General features: G+C 39.7%; 1 protein-coding gene across 7 annotated transcripts in view; it reads left to right on the forward strand.

Moving 5' to 3' along the window:
* EHBP1 (EH domain binding protein 1) overlaps positions 1 to 16,825 on the forward strand; it is a 218,274-nt gene that overhangs the window by 161,794 nt on the left and 39,655 nt on the right. The window contains exons 15-19 of one of the 7 annotated variants that reach the window (XM_061989162.1): positions 3,142 to 3,289; positions 10,203 to 10,319; positions 13,480 to 13,607; positions 16,314 to 16,455; positions 16,606 to 16,712. In XM_061989162.1, coding sequence (XP_061845146.1) covers positions 3,142 to 3,289; positions 10,203 to 10,319; positions 13,480 to 13,607; positions 16,314 to 16,455; positions 16,606 to 16,712 — 642 coding nt within the window. The remainder of the gene's footprint in view (positions 1 to 3,141; positions 3,290 to 10,202; positions 10,320 to 13,479; positions 13,608 to 16,313; positions 16,456 to 16,605; positions 16,713 to 16,825) is intronic. The other 6 variants (XM_061989164.1, XM_061989165.1, XM_061989166.1 and 3 more) reach the window with 6 other exon arrangements.

Consider the following 16,825-nt stretch of genomic DNA (forward strand, 5'->3'; position numbering starts at 1 on the left):
ATCTCGGCAACTGCCCCGCCAGCGTTTCACATTCGAATTCACCTTCCCAAATCCACAACATCATTTTTGGCCAAAGTAATGTCAGTCAATGCCGTCTGCGGCGATTACAAAAAGGACCCCCTAATGGCAGCCATTTTTATTTGTTTCTTAAGATCCAAAGGCTGCTGAAAGAACAATTGGATAAAGTTGAGGATTGGAGAAGCTTGATTTTCTTGTTCCAGTGAAATGAAACTCCCGTCCTTTTTTTTTTTTCCTCTTCCCTTTCCCCTTAAAAGCTGGAGTCTGCTAGGGGGTTGTAGCTGTGTCAAAGCCGTTGGGATGCCACTGCTGATCACTTTAATTACTAGGACTAAGGAGGATAAAATTAAAAGTAGCACCATTGAAGCAGTGGAAGAAAGCTTGCCGAGATGTCGGTGAACTGTGAAATATAAAAATTGCATACCAATACATTTTTATAGGAGGGAAACAAGGAATTACATTACTTATTCTTGAAGAGCTTGTCCTTAAATGGTGAAGTTTTCCTTCTGCTGTGCATCCGCGTGGCAGATTTTTAGACCATTGCAAAGTAATTGGGGGAAAATAACAGAGCAAACTTTAATGTCTCTTTGACGTGTCAGGTTCATGTCAGAGGGTGAAAGGTTTTGCTGAGTTTTCTCTTCAACTGTACAGGGAAAAAGAATCGCTGTATGTGTGTTTGCATGGTCTTTTTGTGGTGCAGAGCTTCTCTTTGTGTCTCTTTAGTATCGATGTTGATGCCTCCATACCTCTCCTGAGTGCTTTCCTTTCCAAAACCTAGGAGTCTGATTTTCTGTTCAATAATTATTCTGCACCTCAAAACTTAATCTACCCACTTTTTCTGCTTTCAGTTTCATTGCTTCTTCCACCAACGTTTCCTCTGCCAAGCTCAGTAACTGAGGGTTCAAATACCTGCATCGAATTTAAGCAAGAACCAGGCTGTTTTTTCTCTTATCCGCTGGTGATGATTGGCTTAATCAGCACAAACACAAGCCACAATAATCTGTGTTTGCTTGGAGATCCCCGGGATGTTAATGACTATGCTAATAAATCGGGATACAAGTTCTTTTCCAAGAGAAGGGGGGGAATCGGCCCCTTCAGTTTAGTTTAGGGCACATTCGTCACAAACACGTAACTGCCCTTATTTTAAACTATGTGGGCTATAGTAGATTAAATTGCTTGATGTTAAACCACATGGGAATCTTAACATAAATTTTGCATGTTCCTTCTTAAAAGTCATTTAAATCAAGCCCACAAGTTGTTATATCCCAGGAATTACAAATGGTGGAGATTTGAGCAGTTTTATTTCATGTAAAATTCAATGTAATTAATGTTACCGAATACCACGGGTCGAAATAAAATCGGTTGCTGTGTCAGTTGGCTGGCTAGAAATTAAATTAAATTGATCTATTATAGTGCATAGGAGCGGGGAGGGGGGGGGGGAAGCTTTCCAGTTGTCATTCTAATGTGTACTTTACCAAATAAGTTTTTGATAGAACTGTTGCTCTGTGCCTCCTGGGAAGTTAAAGGGTGAGAAAGCAAACAAAGCCAATGTGCCATCCCGCTGCCTTGCAGGGCCCAGGCAGAATTGTCTTTCCAGGGGAAGGACATTAGGAGAAAAGTAAATCAAGGCAATCTGATAGGGAGTCAGGGTTCTGTCACTCAGAGGCAAGATATTGTGCTGTGTCCATATACTTTGTTTACTGTAGGGTTTTATGAGTTGTAACCTGCCCATGCAAGCTGTTAATGAGGCTAAATCTTGCTGCTTGAGGATTGAATTACAGCACACCTCTGGGCTAATGGTTATAAACAGAAAGTCCCATTAGGGCTGCATTCTGATTCAGTCATTTGCATTTTTCCTATTGTGCCGAGAACAATGCTGAGTAAATAGCTACAAACAAACAATTTACATGGAAATGGGTAAAATGTACCTAATTAGTATTTTGCGCCTGTTTTATTAATGATTGCTTAAACTAAATAGCACTCAGCAGCAGCTCTCACCAGCATCTGCAGGTGTGGGATGCTCAGTTTCTGAGTTGGTGGGAAGGCTGCCAGGATGGCTCTCCAAAATTAGGCAGTTTGTTATATTCCACTTAGTTCAGGTCAACTGCCAATACCTGGATTTTATCCTGGTCATGATGTCAATAACACGAACATCCCGGCAGATTTGACTTAAAGCAAAACACTAGCTTTGTTGTACTGTGAGCATTTCTGGTATTCAAGGGGAGGGGGAAAACAATCCTAGCTTTGAAAAAAACCCAGATTTTTAAGGTGAAATTAAACTGTTTCCCTTATGGTTTAATGGATTATTATAGACATGTTTAACACATCTTTTTAGGTTTGGGATTTTTTGTTTTTTTAGCATGATGGGTTAGTCTTTTCCAAAATTTCATGCTGTAGAACTTTGCTCATTTATGTAACTGACTATTATCGTGCTTCTAAGCTAATTACAAGCTTTAGTGGGACAGCACTATCTGAGATAGTTCCGATATGATCTTTTTAATTACTGGCCAAAGCCCTACTAGTAGGATGTTTTCAAGCGATGCAAAGTCTTCTCTGCCCTGGCATCTATTGTTCTTTCATTACTTTTTATTAGGTTTTTTTTGGGGGGAGGGGGGGGATATCCATTGAAGTCCAAGGATGTGCCTCCTTTCCATGCCTCATATTCGATGTTACTCTACACTTTGAAGTCAGCTTGGTGATTGGAGTCACCGAGAGCAACATCTGACTTCTCGTTTCGGTTCTGTGAGAGAACACTCAAGTAATTCAATGCAGTAAGACCATTTTCGTAGCCACAGTAAAACTTCTTGTAGTTATTGCTTTGATACAAAAGTGTATGAGAATTTTCAACAAGTTATTTTTTATAGGTTATAATTTAGAAATGCCTTAAATTGCAAATAATTAGGTTTCTGATGCATTAACAATTTTGGGAATGCTTCTTAAAAAAAATCTGGTTCATGGATGTCTTGAAAAATTGTGGTGTGACACCCAACTGATATCGAGCATCCTATTTATAATGTGGGCCAAGCACCATGCTGTAAACCAGTTACTATCATGATGATCAGATTGAGAATGAAATTGCATTTCTGTCAATTACTGAGTTGGCAACTGTTCAATATATCTTAGCAGCAAGATGAAGAGCGGCGTCGGCAGCTGAGAGAGAGAGCTCGTCAGCTAATAGCAGAAGCTCGATCTGGAGTGAAGATGTCAGAACTTCCTAGCTACAGTGAAATGGCTGCAGAAAAGTTGAAAGAAAGGTCAAAGGCATCTGGAGGTGAGCTGAGGAACCTTGTATCTTATTCCTATGGCAACCTAGAAACCAGAGACCTTTTTGGGTATCGCTTTTATTCACACTTCAAAACGTTGTTGTTCATGAGGTGCACATATCAAAAGACCTGGCTATAGATATGTTTCCTAAATGAATTTTGTGTGTCACTTAATTTCCAATAATTAAAAGAAAAGCATGTATGTGATTGAAAGAAAAAGATGTTACGTGAACAAGTAGCTCATATTGGCCCATTATTTACAGGTTCGTCATTACCCACAGGTTTTAGGAGTGTTATGGTTGGCGGTTAAAATCTCTTCAATATATATTTGCATGTAGGAACATGGACATAGTCCTGGGCAAGAACAACATTAGAAATACTTAAAGTTTGTTTTATATTAAATGTGTTCAAAAGACTACTGAGGAAGAGAATTTTAAAGGTGACCCATGGAAGGTGGGGGCAACAACCTTTCGATTTTAAATGGCAGTCTTTTGACATACCACTTGCCTTTACACGTTTTGAGTTGTAATATTGCTATAATGTTATTAAACTGACTTTGAAATGTCATTAAAATTCATATACCTGCCAGTGTTACAAGCTGGAGTAATGTAGTGTCACTCAAACTCAAATGGGTGCTGAGCACACAGATCAGTACAGGCTTCTTGCTATTTTAGTGTCTTCTACACATTCAAAGGGGAAATTGTGTTTCTCATGCTAACATGTAATTGTAAGCCAATGTGTCAGGAAAATCCAGTTTTACATTCACAATGCCTCTAGATTCAACAACAATGGTTTTTTTCTTCTCTTACATGTATTTTATGTGCACATGTACATGTGTGTACAGTCTTACTGCATCCTAAACCTGACACTTCCGATCCATTTAACACCAAAGAGAAAGGCAATTAGTTGTATGTCTCGCTTTGGGTCTGATCTTCGGTTTCCCTCTCTTTACCCAGTAAACCAAGCTTGCCAACATAACTCTCTTCCTTGCTAAATAGGAAAACTGCATCTTTGATGGGAAGGCAGTAAGACAGGCTGAGCAAAATGGCACAGTACTTGTATATTAAGTAGACTGTGGTGCTTCTCATCCCCCTTCACAATTTATGTTATTGAATTACTTCCTCCTCATTCTTTTATTGTGCCTGTATATGGCTGTTCCTGCCATCTCTCCCCTCCAACTAAGGTACGCTTTCTGTGTATATCCTGAGTGCTCAGCTGGGTAGTAGTTACCCTGTTTTGTTGCAGTGACTCACTCGTAGTCTTGCTAAATATCCCAGTATGCTGCTTTCTGGGATGTGCCTTTTTTCCCTGTTCATAATCTTCCTCTGAAGTTTGCCATTGCTCTTCCTGACTTTTATTCAGTTTATAAATGGTCTCAGATGTAGCTGTATACTCTGCATACATATTAAAAAGCCGCTTTTGTAAAAAAATATATAGATTGAATATGTACTCAGAGAGTTTCAGTGTTATTAAAGGACGACACAGTCTCAAGTTCTCATCACTATAGCTGTTGGGTTTAATCGAGTGTAACAATGTCACTACATTCTACTTTTGCCTGGGCTTTGAGTTACCTCCCTGGTTTGTATTTCCTACCTTGATTTTCCTTTGTTCATACAGTAGTTTGGCCAAGCTATTTGAACTTCTCATGGACTTCCAGTTTTCATTTCCTGTCTCTTTTTATTCCTCTTTTTTCTCTTCACATCAATGTTCATTTTATAGCATTTGCTTCTCCTTAGTCATTTTCAAAAAGCTTTCCTTATTGCACATCTTCCACATAATTCTGATAATGTCAGGTGCCACACTAAATCTCCACCCACTAAATTAATTCTTCTAAAATAGAGTAGTTCTGTGAAGTGGCACCAATGCTTTATAAACCGAAAAAGTTATTATTTCGGGGTTTAGTGTTTTTCATTAGTTCATTGCCATCAAAAATTAGGATTTAACAGACAATCTCCTTATTACAACTGGATTCTGAATGTTGCCCCTGACTGCATCCACATGTAGTGGGTTTTTCAGTATATAGTCCTGTATTCCCTGTACAATAACCAAGACAAGCTCATAGTAGTATCTTATATCTTCCAAGCTCTCTTGTCCATTATGCTTCGTTAGTTTCTTCTTCAGAATTGATTGCTATGTTTCAGTTCACAAAAAAGGGAACGTGCTACATCATTTTCTTCTCTCACAGTTCAGTTATTCCAGAAAAAAAAACCCTCCAAACATTTCAGTGTGGGGATTTTGGAGTTTTTAAAGACTATCTTCTTTCTCCGTAGTGTAGGTGAAAATGTGATCTTTCAGTGTTTGTAAATGCTCGGTAAGAGATTCATGCTTTGGCACTGGTGCTACATTCTCTATTAAAAGGCTTTTATTTAATCACGGCCTGAAAAACTCAAATGCCCATGGCAAGTTGAAACTTTCCTGGATAAGCAGCATCCTTTCCTACGAAATCCAGCCTTTTTCATAGGTTATTTGGCATGTGAGACAGAAAATGCTTCTCCTTGCCAACTGCCAGAGGGTTTGGGATGGCAGCTTCAAATTTATTAGATGTCCTACTAGCTTCAGGCTGATAAGCGGATGCCTTGAGATGGGTCCAGGGACAGTATCAAGACAGGAATCCAAATATCCTCCCTTTTCCCAGCAGTGACAGGACAAAGGAATTGACATCTTATCTAGATATTGTCCCCATGCAGTGGGACACCCATCAACTCTTCTGGGATTTGGGTAGCGTGTTTTCTTTACTCTCTGGCACGTCTCCATCCTTCATTGGAGATGGTGTCTTTGTGAGGATGTGGCTCAGATCTCAAGGTGGTGAGTAGGCAGCAGAGGGAGGGAACAGTGGAGGAGACAGGGGTAAGGCAAGCATATTGTAAAGTGGCTTTGGTGAAAAAAGTGCCAAGTAGGCAAAATTGGGAGGAAAGCAGAGAATAAACACAGGAACAGCACAAAAAAGTGACATTAGAGGGGCAGAGAGGGGAAAACCACAGGAGAAGCAGCGTCCAAATGTAAGACAAAAAAGCTTTCAACAATTTTGGAATCAGTATAAAAAGCTCAAAAGATGTACTGCAGTTTACTTACTCAGGAGAGTACTTACTGAGTAAGTACTTACTGAGTACTTACTCAGCTGGCATTGCATTGCACTTGTATGCTTAAAGTTTTCAGGTTACTTTACAGATTTTATGTCTGAGATGATCATCTGGAGGAAATGTACTTGGTAGCTCAGGCTTACTCATCATGCTTAGTCTCTAGCTCATAAAAGTGTTAAATCCTTGATTTAATATTTTTAACAGGCAGTATTTGTATCTGTTGGCAGTTACTGTGGTACTTTCTTGCCCTGACATCTGACTTCTTGTGCACTGAAGCGGTATTTTCACTGCATTTCTGCCATTCCCCACCATTGCTTCCTTTATTACTGTTCAGATGCTCCTGACACATCCTGTAGCCTTTAAGTGAACTCTGTACCTGAAAGTAAATAAATTAAATCTCTGAATATCCACAGCTTTGAATGATTTTCCAGAGACAAACCTGGAGGCTGGAGGCATCTTCCCTAAAGAGCAAGTACTGTTCATGCAGCTCCAGTGGCAGCTTGCACAAGCTTCTCCCACTAATGTGATCCAACCCCCATCAGTGCTTTAGTTCCCTGTGAAAATTGTTCCTTTTTAATTTCATCTGGAAGTTTATGCAGCCTACTGAACCTTCTTCATATGTGGACAAGCTTAAACCAAGTCAAGAGAATGTCAATTTGACCACAAATTAAGCCTGAGCTTAATCTGAGTAGTATGACATTGGAGCTACAAAATGCCTCTGGGTCTTTTTTTTCCAACAATATTCTGGCATTTCCATTTGGCTCCAAAATATACTTGTTTCACTCTCTTTAGTCTAGACTGCAGTTTAGACCATGTAGATAATGGTTAGTCCTCTTTAGTTGTTGACTTGGTACTTTATCTTAAGTTTTGTTCATTTCTTCCTGACATAGCGAAGCTTTGCTGTCTTTCTAGGATCCACATTTACATGCTTTTTAAGGAAACAGTTCTTTGGTGCTCTTCTAAATACGTGCCCTGGTTCTAGACCAAGTGCTTTAGGTTTTTCACACTAGTAATTTGTTCTTTTCGTAAAAGATATGTTATCTCTCCGTCATGTTGTTCCTTTTATCATTTATAATTGCAAAATCTTGTTGTAACACGCTCCCTGAACACATTTCCCCTTTTAATGCACTGGAAGAACATTGGACTGGGAAAAAAAAGCCCACCTAGAATAGTTTAAAACACAGAATCTGTAGATTTTGAAAGATATTTGAAAATTTCTGAGATTACTTCCAATGAATGCTTTTAATTGATTTTTATTTCTTTTAAATAAAGTCAAAATGTCTTGATAATCATATTCAGTTAAAGCCTGCCAACTTAAAATTAAATACTAGGTCAGGTCATTATCTGACACTAGAAACTGGTGTCTTGGACATTCTCATCTCTTTTGTTACCTAAAATCGTGGTGTCAAAGACGGTGCCTCTGATCTCATCTCTCTATATTAAATTAAAGAAAATCAAATCATCTAATATAAGCATTCCTTTAGTATCCAGCAGTCTTAAACCCTGTCATCTTGTTTAGATTGTTTTGACACATCCAGCATCCTGCTGGATGACTGGTAGTTCTGAGCTGACCTTGTGAGCTGACTTATTTGGGTGCTTTGGAAAGTCATTGCCTGCCTCAAGGCTCAAGGTGGATTTGGTTTCCCTCTGCCATGGCAATATCCCTCTTTCTTTCTTTTCCACCTCTTCCATTTAAATGTCCATGGCCCTTTGTTGCTGTTGGACTGGTTGTGCTTCTAGTGTGCCACCCACTGCAAGCTCCAGAATGCATTTGAGAGTCCCATGGCTGAGTGCCTCTGAATTTCTCTGACACCATTGTGGAGAGTTTAAAATCATGTGAGTTCTAGCTCCTCATTAGAAAAATTAGAGATGCTTTGAAGAAAACACAAAACTTTGGAACAGAGAGTCCCGAGTGTTTCTGCCCACCCTGTTGCACGCCTGAAGCACCATCTGTCAGGTCCCAGATCCGGTCACAGATTCTGGTTTGGCCGGTGAGAGATGTTCTCCATCCATCTGACTCAAGCTGGGACAGTTTGAAAGAAAACTAACTGGAGAAAGAGCCTGGAAAGCTCTGGAGAAGAGCTTAAGGAAGTCACGGTGGTCAACTGAAATGGCAGCGTCCTACTTCACAAACTGCTGCTTCATCATCCACACAACAGGTGTTGAATAAGACACTGGAATAGAAACTTCTTTGCTCTTGTCTGTGGCAGCAAGATCCTTACCCTGAATAAGCAGAGATCTGTGAAAAGCATTAATTACAGAGTAGTTGAGGGAGCAGCTGGTTAGAAAAGCTGGTTATCAGACATATAAATAAAGTCAACAGGCTCCTGAAATGGGAATTATAGAGACCCTGGTGATTAAGAGGTAAAGAAAAGCAGCAACTAATGTGACCTATGTGTCAGCAGTGTGGGCCAGAAGTGCAAACTTGAGGTCTGGGGAGATAAGGTTTAGTGTATTTCAAAGATATACGATGTGTGATCAGCACCAATCCTGGTCTAAACTTCCCCAAACTTCTGGTATTCAGGATTATGGCATCTTGGTACTATATTTAGGTTCCTTTTTGTTTATATGGTGTTTGTACAAATGTCCTGTAATTATATAATCAGCGTTTTTTTCTATTGTGAAGTTCCTTTAGTGAAGTTCCTTCAGTTATTCTGTGTGTCTTCTTTCTCCAGATACACTCCAGGCTTCTCTTTTTTGTCATCTTTACCCACATGCACACATACATAGGAATAAAATGTTTGCATAAGTCTGAACAAGCGTAGATAGCATTTGATAGGAGACTTGAAAGTGAGTAAATACAATGCAAATACATGCTTTGAAAGTACTAATCTAGCTTTTATGGACTTTAATTTCATTATATATTTGTATTGAAAATGTGAGTCAGGATTTTTTTCTGGGATCTGCTTCACAATTCTGCACTTGCTATTTGATCTTCCTCAGGTTACTTACTCGTTTCTGTGCCGTAATTTACCTACATCATCATCATAATTGCAATTATAATAATCGCCTACTTCATAAAACGTTATGGGCCTCATTTACAAGTGATATTCATAAGCTGCTCTGAGAAACTTGGTAGAAAGATCCCATAAAAATATAAAGTATAATTACAATTATCATTTTATGTAAAATGTATGTAGCTTACAAACAATGCTGATTCCAAGTGGTGCAGGAAGGCAGCAATCTGTGAGTGTGCTCTTGCTACACCTGAGGTCAGCGCTTGCTAAGCACGATTCCCAGGTGGTAGCTTTTTTCCTTGTATCAGAAGTGGTAGGAGATGCTGACACACACCTAAGCACGATACACTGATCAGTGGTCTCTGATATACTGTGCAAAGGAAGCAGTAGCAGGTCTCACAAAGCTGGGAACTCAGTAGCCAGAGCTGCTGCCTTTCTCAGGAGACTGCAGTTCTCAGGTCCTTCAGCTGTCCAGACCCACCCAGACCTTCTGTATGCCAGCTTTGGCAACTAAATCTGCCTTCTAGAGAACTGAGAACCTAGGGGAAGTTATTTTGACTCAAGTTATGAGGAAAAGCACATGGGGTTCTAAGAGTTCACTAGAGATTCAGCTCAGAGAGCAGCCACTGCTGAAGTCAGACTCTACCTTTATTGTAGCTGGAGTTTCCAGCAGAGCCCACTGTGTGTACATCGAAATGCATCAGCTTTAAGATAATTTTAAGATAATTCTCTGAGTGGACAGAGGAAAATCTCCTTCCAGACTTACTTCATGATTTGCATTTTTATCATAACTCAGCTTGTTCGAAAAAGCATTCATTTTCATTTTTTTTAGTGATGTGGTGCATGTAATAAAGTACTAACCTTAATGCTGTATGTTCCTACAGATGAGGATGAGGATGATGATAATATTGAGATAGATACTAACGAGGAGGTTCCTGAATGCTCTGTTACTGGAGGTGGAGATGAGCTTACTAACCTAGAAAATGACCTTGATTCAACGGGTAATTTAAATAATGGCTATTTTGTGTATTTTGCATGACTAACGCTCCGTCGTCATACAAGTACTGATGTGCTGCTTCTCTTTGTCATAGCTTTATTCCTTTGTGCTTTTTCAGGTCTTTTAAACCCTAATTCTTATTGTTTTTGAGTATTTTACATTCATGTTTAGTTGAAATTTAAAATCAGCAACAAAATCATCACTTCCAACAATGGCAGATTTAAATGTCTCCTGGAGAAGGAGACCCCAGGCTAGATTTCTGAAGCAGAGACACTTAAAATCACCCTGCCTGGATTGTCCGAGCAAAGCCAGGTGGGCAAGCCAGAGAAACGAGCAGTGGTAGTGGTGACTAGGGCTGCCACTCTCTGCACTGACATCCTGAGCCATCTGCTCAGTGAAGAAGAGAGAATATATCTCTCTATGTCCATGTAGACTTGGTAACTGTCTGGTTCCTTCATAAAGACCAGGTCTTGTCTTTATTTACCTTGTTGCTCCCGTGGGGGCACAAAGGTATAAATTTGAATTGAATTAGTCCTATTAAATAATGGGGGGGGGGAGATTTGATAACACGTTTTAAAAGCATTCATATGCTTGAAGAAGCACCCCTATAATCATGTGTCATGCTGGTCAAGTAATAAGTAATAGTAGTGGTATTTCCCCTTCAAATATACTCAAGCAAAACTAGAGTTCAGGTGATAAATTTGATGATAAATATGACAGAGTCTTACAAGGCATTCAAAGGAGCTCAGTCTTCAAAGATGGCGAGGTAATTGCCCATCAGTAAGGGGCTCCTCTGCTCGCAGAGAGTTGCTGAAGGAGTTTGTTCTCTATACAAGTCTGCCTGTTACCAGCCACCCTGGGGAGTGCCGAGGGCCTCTTTGTAGTCTGGTGTGTGCTTCTCTGCTGGGGCGTTTCTGCTCACTACAAGTTAGGTCAAGCCCAGAGAAGCGTGGCAAGCACAGGACAGTATCAGGGGAAAAGCAGCACAAGAGGGAACTTCTTGCAGCATCCTCTTGACTTGGTTCTGCCCCGTTCCAGCTGGTCCCAAGTGTATAGCCCATAATGGATTAAATCAAAACATTTCATTTAGTGTTTGCTCTTTGTAAATTAAACCAACAATGATGTGGATGCAGCACTTTCAATGTGAAAGATTTGAGTCATGTCCTTTTATTTTTTTTAATTTGAGGATTTCCAAACACATAAGAAAATATATTTATTGTTTCCAGTGTTTTAATTAAGCTGATTTAAAGCAGAATCCTATCAAGTAATTGTTTAATAAATACTGGTTCCTTTTAGGACAAATGAAAAATCAGTGAATGAATATTCCTGTCACATAGCCCCAGTGACTTTCGAGCTTTTATTTCTGTGGGCCTTTTACCTTGAAAGATACCTTCTCAGGGATACAAACCCACTTCCCAATGCTTCATCTACACCATGGGAAAACATTCTTGGAGAAAGCCTGGGACATCATTTTGCAGTTTGGTCTGCACATTAGCCAGAGGTACAAACGAGGAAGTGAAAGAGGATGGGCAGTAATACTGAAAGCAGTCTAATGCTGTGATAGAAATCAATGTACACAGATTTGGGGATTCTGCCAATTCATACCAAGTTCTAATGAAGGCTGAACCTCTTGGGAGCCCCTAAACACATATCTGTAAGGGACATTTCACATTTGAGATCATTATGACCATCTTAAGTAATTTCTCCTCTGCTGAATTTTAGTCTCTCCCATCTCTCTCAAGAAGAGAAACCTTTTTCTAATTGTTTTTAGTGTCTATTGTTGGTTTTAAATATTGCATCTATCTGTGTTTGTCAGTACTGCTACCCTATGCTGCTGTGAATGTATCTGATAAAATGTGAACCTCTTATATCATAGTTATTACATGATGTTTATGCATAAACCCACGAGAATGTGCATGTACTTACATGTGAGCCTCAATTAAGGGCACCCTGGCAGGGTGTGCCAGAGGAAAGGGAAACTGTCCTTCGTCATAACCCAACCCAGCCTATTGCTGCTGAAGGTAGGCATCAGTTGATTGCCAACACGCCAAAAACATTTTGACAAAGATGAATCAAAGCACTCCGAACTTTGCAAGGAGCTGTGCAGCAAAACAGTCGTGGCTTCATTTCCCACTCCAAGTCACCAGCCTGCAGTGAATAACTCAGACTGTGTCTATAGAAAGAAACATACCAACTGCTGTTTTCTCTACATTTGACCCAAGGCCCAGATGTACGTGCATGATACACACAGGTGATGCTGCATTTGCTTCAATTCAGGGGCGATTTCTCACATGGTGTTGCACGTAGAATATATGTCTGAGGGCTTCTGTGCTGGCATTATTCTGCTTTCCTACCCAGAGTTAGCTCCACAGATCTGTGCTGCAGTTTGCTTTTAACACCTTTCTCGTTGTTATGTGTGTGTGTGTAGGTAACTGTGTATAGGTGTATTACAAATTCATATAGTCAACGATTACATACAGAATGAGCATTATTGGGAGGTAAAATTCTCAACTATTGTTTCTTTGGGCTCTGATCCAAGTTGCTAAAACTGATGAAAAACATTTGGGGGCTTCAGCAGACTGAATCTGTCCCTACGACACAGTTATGAAGCATTTTACAGCTCCCTCAACTTCAACATAATCTATAAATCATAGTGAACTATTACTAGAAAGCTGTCTCTTTTGATACTGAAATTTTTACATTGAGAAGCTTTGCCAAGGAGCCTTAGGACGAATTAGTAACTCATAAACATGAGGGGTTATTGGTACTTAGAACATGTGATAAATTGTTAAATGTCATCTTAAAATAAATGGCTCTTTAAGTGTGTTTTTATACCAAAGCATATATGTGTACAGGTTGGGAATAACTTAAAAGCAAACATTTTCTACTTTCCATGTTTATTCATCAAGTGTCTTCAAACACATTTACTTGTTTGGCTGCTACGTATATTTTTTGAGACAACTTAGACATTGTCTAAGTCCCTGGCACAAATCTACACCAATCTGAATTGCAAAAAAAAGCCACCAAAAATTTTCCCTCTAGCTTTTACTTTTTTAGTTCGAAATGATAGCAAAGTGAAATCTACCTTTTAAATTGCACATTGTTGTAGCGACTCTGCATTTAAATGCATCTCACTCTGTTGTATGTGGTATTTGCATATTTAGCAGAACAAAACAGTAAGTTGGTGGATTTGAAGCTGAAGAAGCTCCTAGAAGCTCAGCCACAGGTGGCAAATTCACTCTCCAGTGCTGCTCAGAAAGCTGTAACCGATAGCTCAGAGCAAGACATTAAGGTAAGTTTTGATTAACGCTTTTGTCTCAGTACCTGTGTGTTCCGATTTCGGGCTAGTACTTTGTGAGGAGGAAAATGATTTCTTACCAAATCCTTCACAGTGAGAAACACAGAAGATCTTCATGGCAGTACAGTTGCATACTTTGCAATGCACTGGGGTTTTTTCCTGTTGGTTAATCAACACATTTTCCTCCTTTTATTTATTTATTTACTTACTTTTTTGAATGTTGATGCTTGTCATTGTCATAGCACTAACAGATACAAGAAGCATCTCTCAATTCTGATTGCTCAGGTTATCACTTAAATCAGAAAAGCAACACAGACTCCATCCTGCTGCTGGTGCAAGCAGCAGCGAGTCTCTCCCTGATTTTAACGGGAGCAGGATTGGACTCTGTTATTTGCCTCCCTCTCAAGACTGACCCTGTTTTTTCTCCATTAAAATTAAGCCATGGTACACTTTAAAGACATTATATACTTGGGTACTTGACGACGAGTGCTTCTGAGAGAAACAGACGTCTGTGGTATACGCGGTCGTTTTGCCTATTCTTAACGTTCACCCCTTCAGCATAAAGCACACACCAATCAATTCTCTGTTTTGTTTTCTTAATCAGACCCCTTGTTTCCTTACTATTATATATATATGTTTTTTAAAGTACTCCCTGCATGTCATTAATATCCCTATGGCTCAGGGGCACTTCCAGTTGGGTATAACTTTTCACCCACCTGCAGTCTGTGGGGTAAGCACTGCTGACTGAAAGGATTTCCTTCCCCAGATACAGAGATGCTTTGAAGTCCCAAAACAATGACTTTCATTGCTTTTCCCTTACACTGTCGGTTCCTATAAATTGGTGATGAAAGTGTGTGGCAGCAGCAGAGGACTTTCGGTCTCTATCTTTGAACAAAGGGAAGCCTGGATCAAGTCTGATTTTTGCGTTCAATTTAGCTTTCTGCAGTGGATTTAATGCAAAATGAAGCTGGCCCAAGAATAATACAATGGATTGAAAAGGCTAACTGAATTAGTGGGCTTAGAGGAATACATTTGTAAAGTGGCAGAAGTCCCCAGTCATAAAAAGGTTTCTTAAAATGGGATTTACTGGCTAATCACACTGATATTTTAGCATGTTGCCAGGCCTAAAAAATTAGTCGTGTTTGTGTATTTTGGTAAAGACTCTGGTTTAGGCTGTCAGATGGTTATTGTGCTAATAACAGGAAACCACCTTTTATTTAACTGGAATCATAACCACCCGATTAGTGCAGCCAAAAAGTCATCCAGGGAGTATGAGCAATACTTCTTTTAAGCTTAATTTGACAAATAATGCCCACGCCACCTCGTAGGGTTATTTGCTATCACCTAACCTGACCAAAGTGGTGTTTTTCTTTATAAAAAGCTTCTGTGAAGGAGCTGGGTTTTTTTGTGTGTTAAGGTACTTCCCACAAAAGGTGCAACTTAACAGTTTCTCTCTGTGTGCGTCTTTCTAAGGAAGAGTTGGAAAGCGGCATTATAAGCGATATATGGTGTCCATCTGTTCTCATGGAGCTCTTGGCATTGAGGTGGATTTGTTTTTTAATAAAATGCAGTTTACACGTTTCTAAATGAGGCATTCTGTGTTTGTGGAAAAGGATAAACTGTTACCTTCCCTTGGGGATTGTGTATCCCCGGCCTCCTTGAGGCTAGAGAATAGGCCATTGGAGAACTCCCTCATTACCAATTGTCTCAATGCAGAGGAAGGGCAAAGTCTTGGTAGCTTTTGATAACCAGTTTCAGCATTCAGCAGGCTTAGCTATTAGTCATGCATCTTAGCCTTTCCCTATTTACTTTCAAAACACTTAATAAAAATAATAAAAGATTAGGTATAAAATGAAATATTTGTTTGGTACACAGCACCTCGGTATCTGCAGTTTCCACACACTGTGGTGGTTCAGTCTTCTGGGATATTTCGTGTTGATAGAATCATTTGAATTTGTTACCAGTATTAACATAGGAAGCCCTGGAAAAGATAATTGTAGTTTCCTTAGCTGTAAAGGGCTTACTTACAAATCTGGCTTTGGAAAGTTATAGCTGATGAAATGCAGTTCAGTGGGGTAGTATTATAATCCTACCTTTTAGCCTTCATCCAGCATTAGTGGTTTATCTCAATGGGCATAAAATTAGAAACTAGTTCTTCTTGTCATACAAGTCTGTGGGACTACAGAAAACGACAGATTTCTTTACTGGGCAGGAAGACAGGCTATAGGCAACACGCTTTTAAACCGATACGGATCGTGTTCAGGGGTAGGGACGCCGCTGCTTGGCAGCAGCAAACGCAGCGCTTGGCAAATCAAAGTTGCAAAGGAGCGATGATCTTTTTCCGTTTAAAGTCTCCATCGCTGGCAAATGCCGGTCACAACTGATAGGTCTGGCTGGTGAGCAAGTGGAGAGTCCTGCAGGAGGGTGCCCAAGTAGCAAAAAAGCCAGTTATTGCCACCACACATTAAAGAAAACAAATGAAACCAAAGAAAAGGAAAAGTTAATTGCTCTTCTCGGTGGTTTGTGGGTTTTTTTGCTGCAGCTGATACTTTCATCCTGCATGACCCGTAGCCCGAGTGGTGAAACTCCCCTTTGCCAAAGCTCTGTGTCCTGTCCCCCTCACCCAAACGTACCTATCCTGCCTTCCCCCGTTTGTAAACAAAAGAAACTGTTGTGTGTCTGGGTGTTTTTTTTCCCTAGCAGAATGGAACAGAGGAACATCATGCTGAGCGATTACAAAAAGCAGCAGAACGGTTTAGAAATCCCGTTGTGTTCAGCAAGGACTCTACCGTCAGAAAAACTCAGCTCCAGTCTTTCAGTCAATACGTGGAGAGCAGACCAGGTAGGAGAAAATATAAAACCTGTTTTCACATCTTATGATTTAATAATATTTAACAATAAATATATGAAAACCCGATAACGTGAGTCCACATTTCAATACATAAATATCAAGCTTTATAATAATTTTACATGTCTTTCCCCTTTTTTCAAGAGATGAAAAGGCAGAGATCAATACAGGAAGATACAAAGAGAGGAAATGAGGAGAAGGCTGCGATAACTGAGACTCAGAGGAAGCCATCAGAAGATGAAGTGCTTAATGTATATTAATTTTTTGTCTGGTTTCATGATTGCTGATAATTCCAAACTGTATGTGGAAATAGTGCCTTTATTTGTTAAAATGAGATGTTAGGTTTTTTTTAGATGTCAATCTC

The sequence above is a fragment of the Colius striatus genome, chromosome 2 (genome assembly GCF_028858725.1).
Source record: "Colius striatus isolate bColStr4 chromosome 2, bColStr4.1.hap1, whole genome shotgun sequence".
Lineage (NCBI taxonomy): Eukaryota > Metazoa > Chordata > Aves > Coliiformes > Coliidae > Colius > Colius striatus.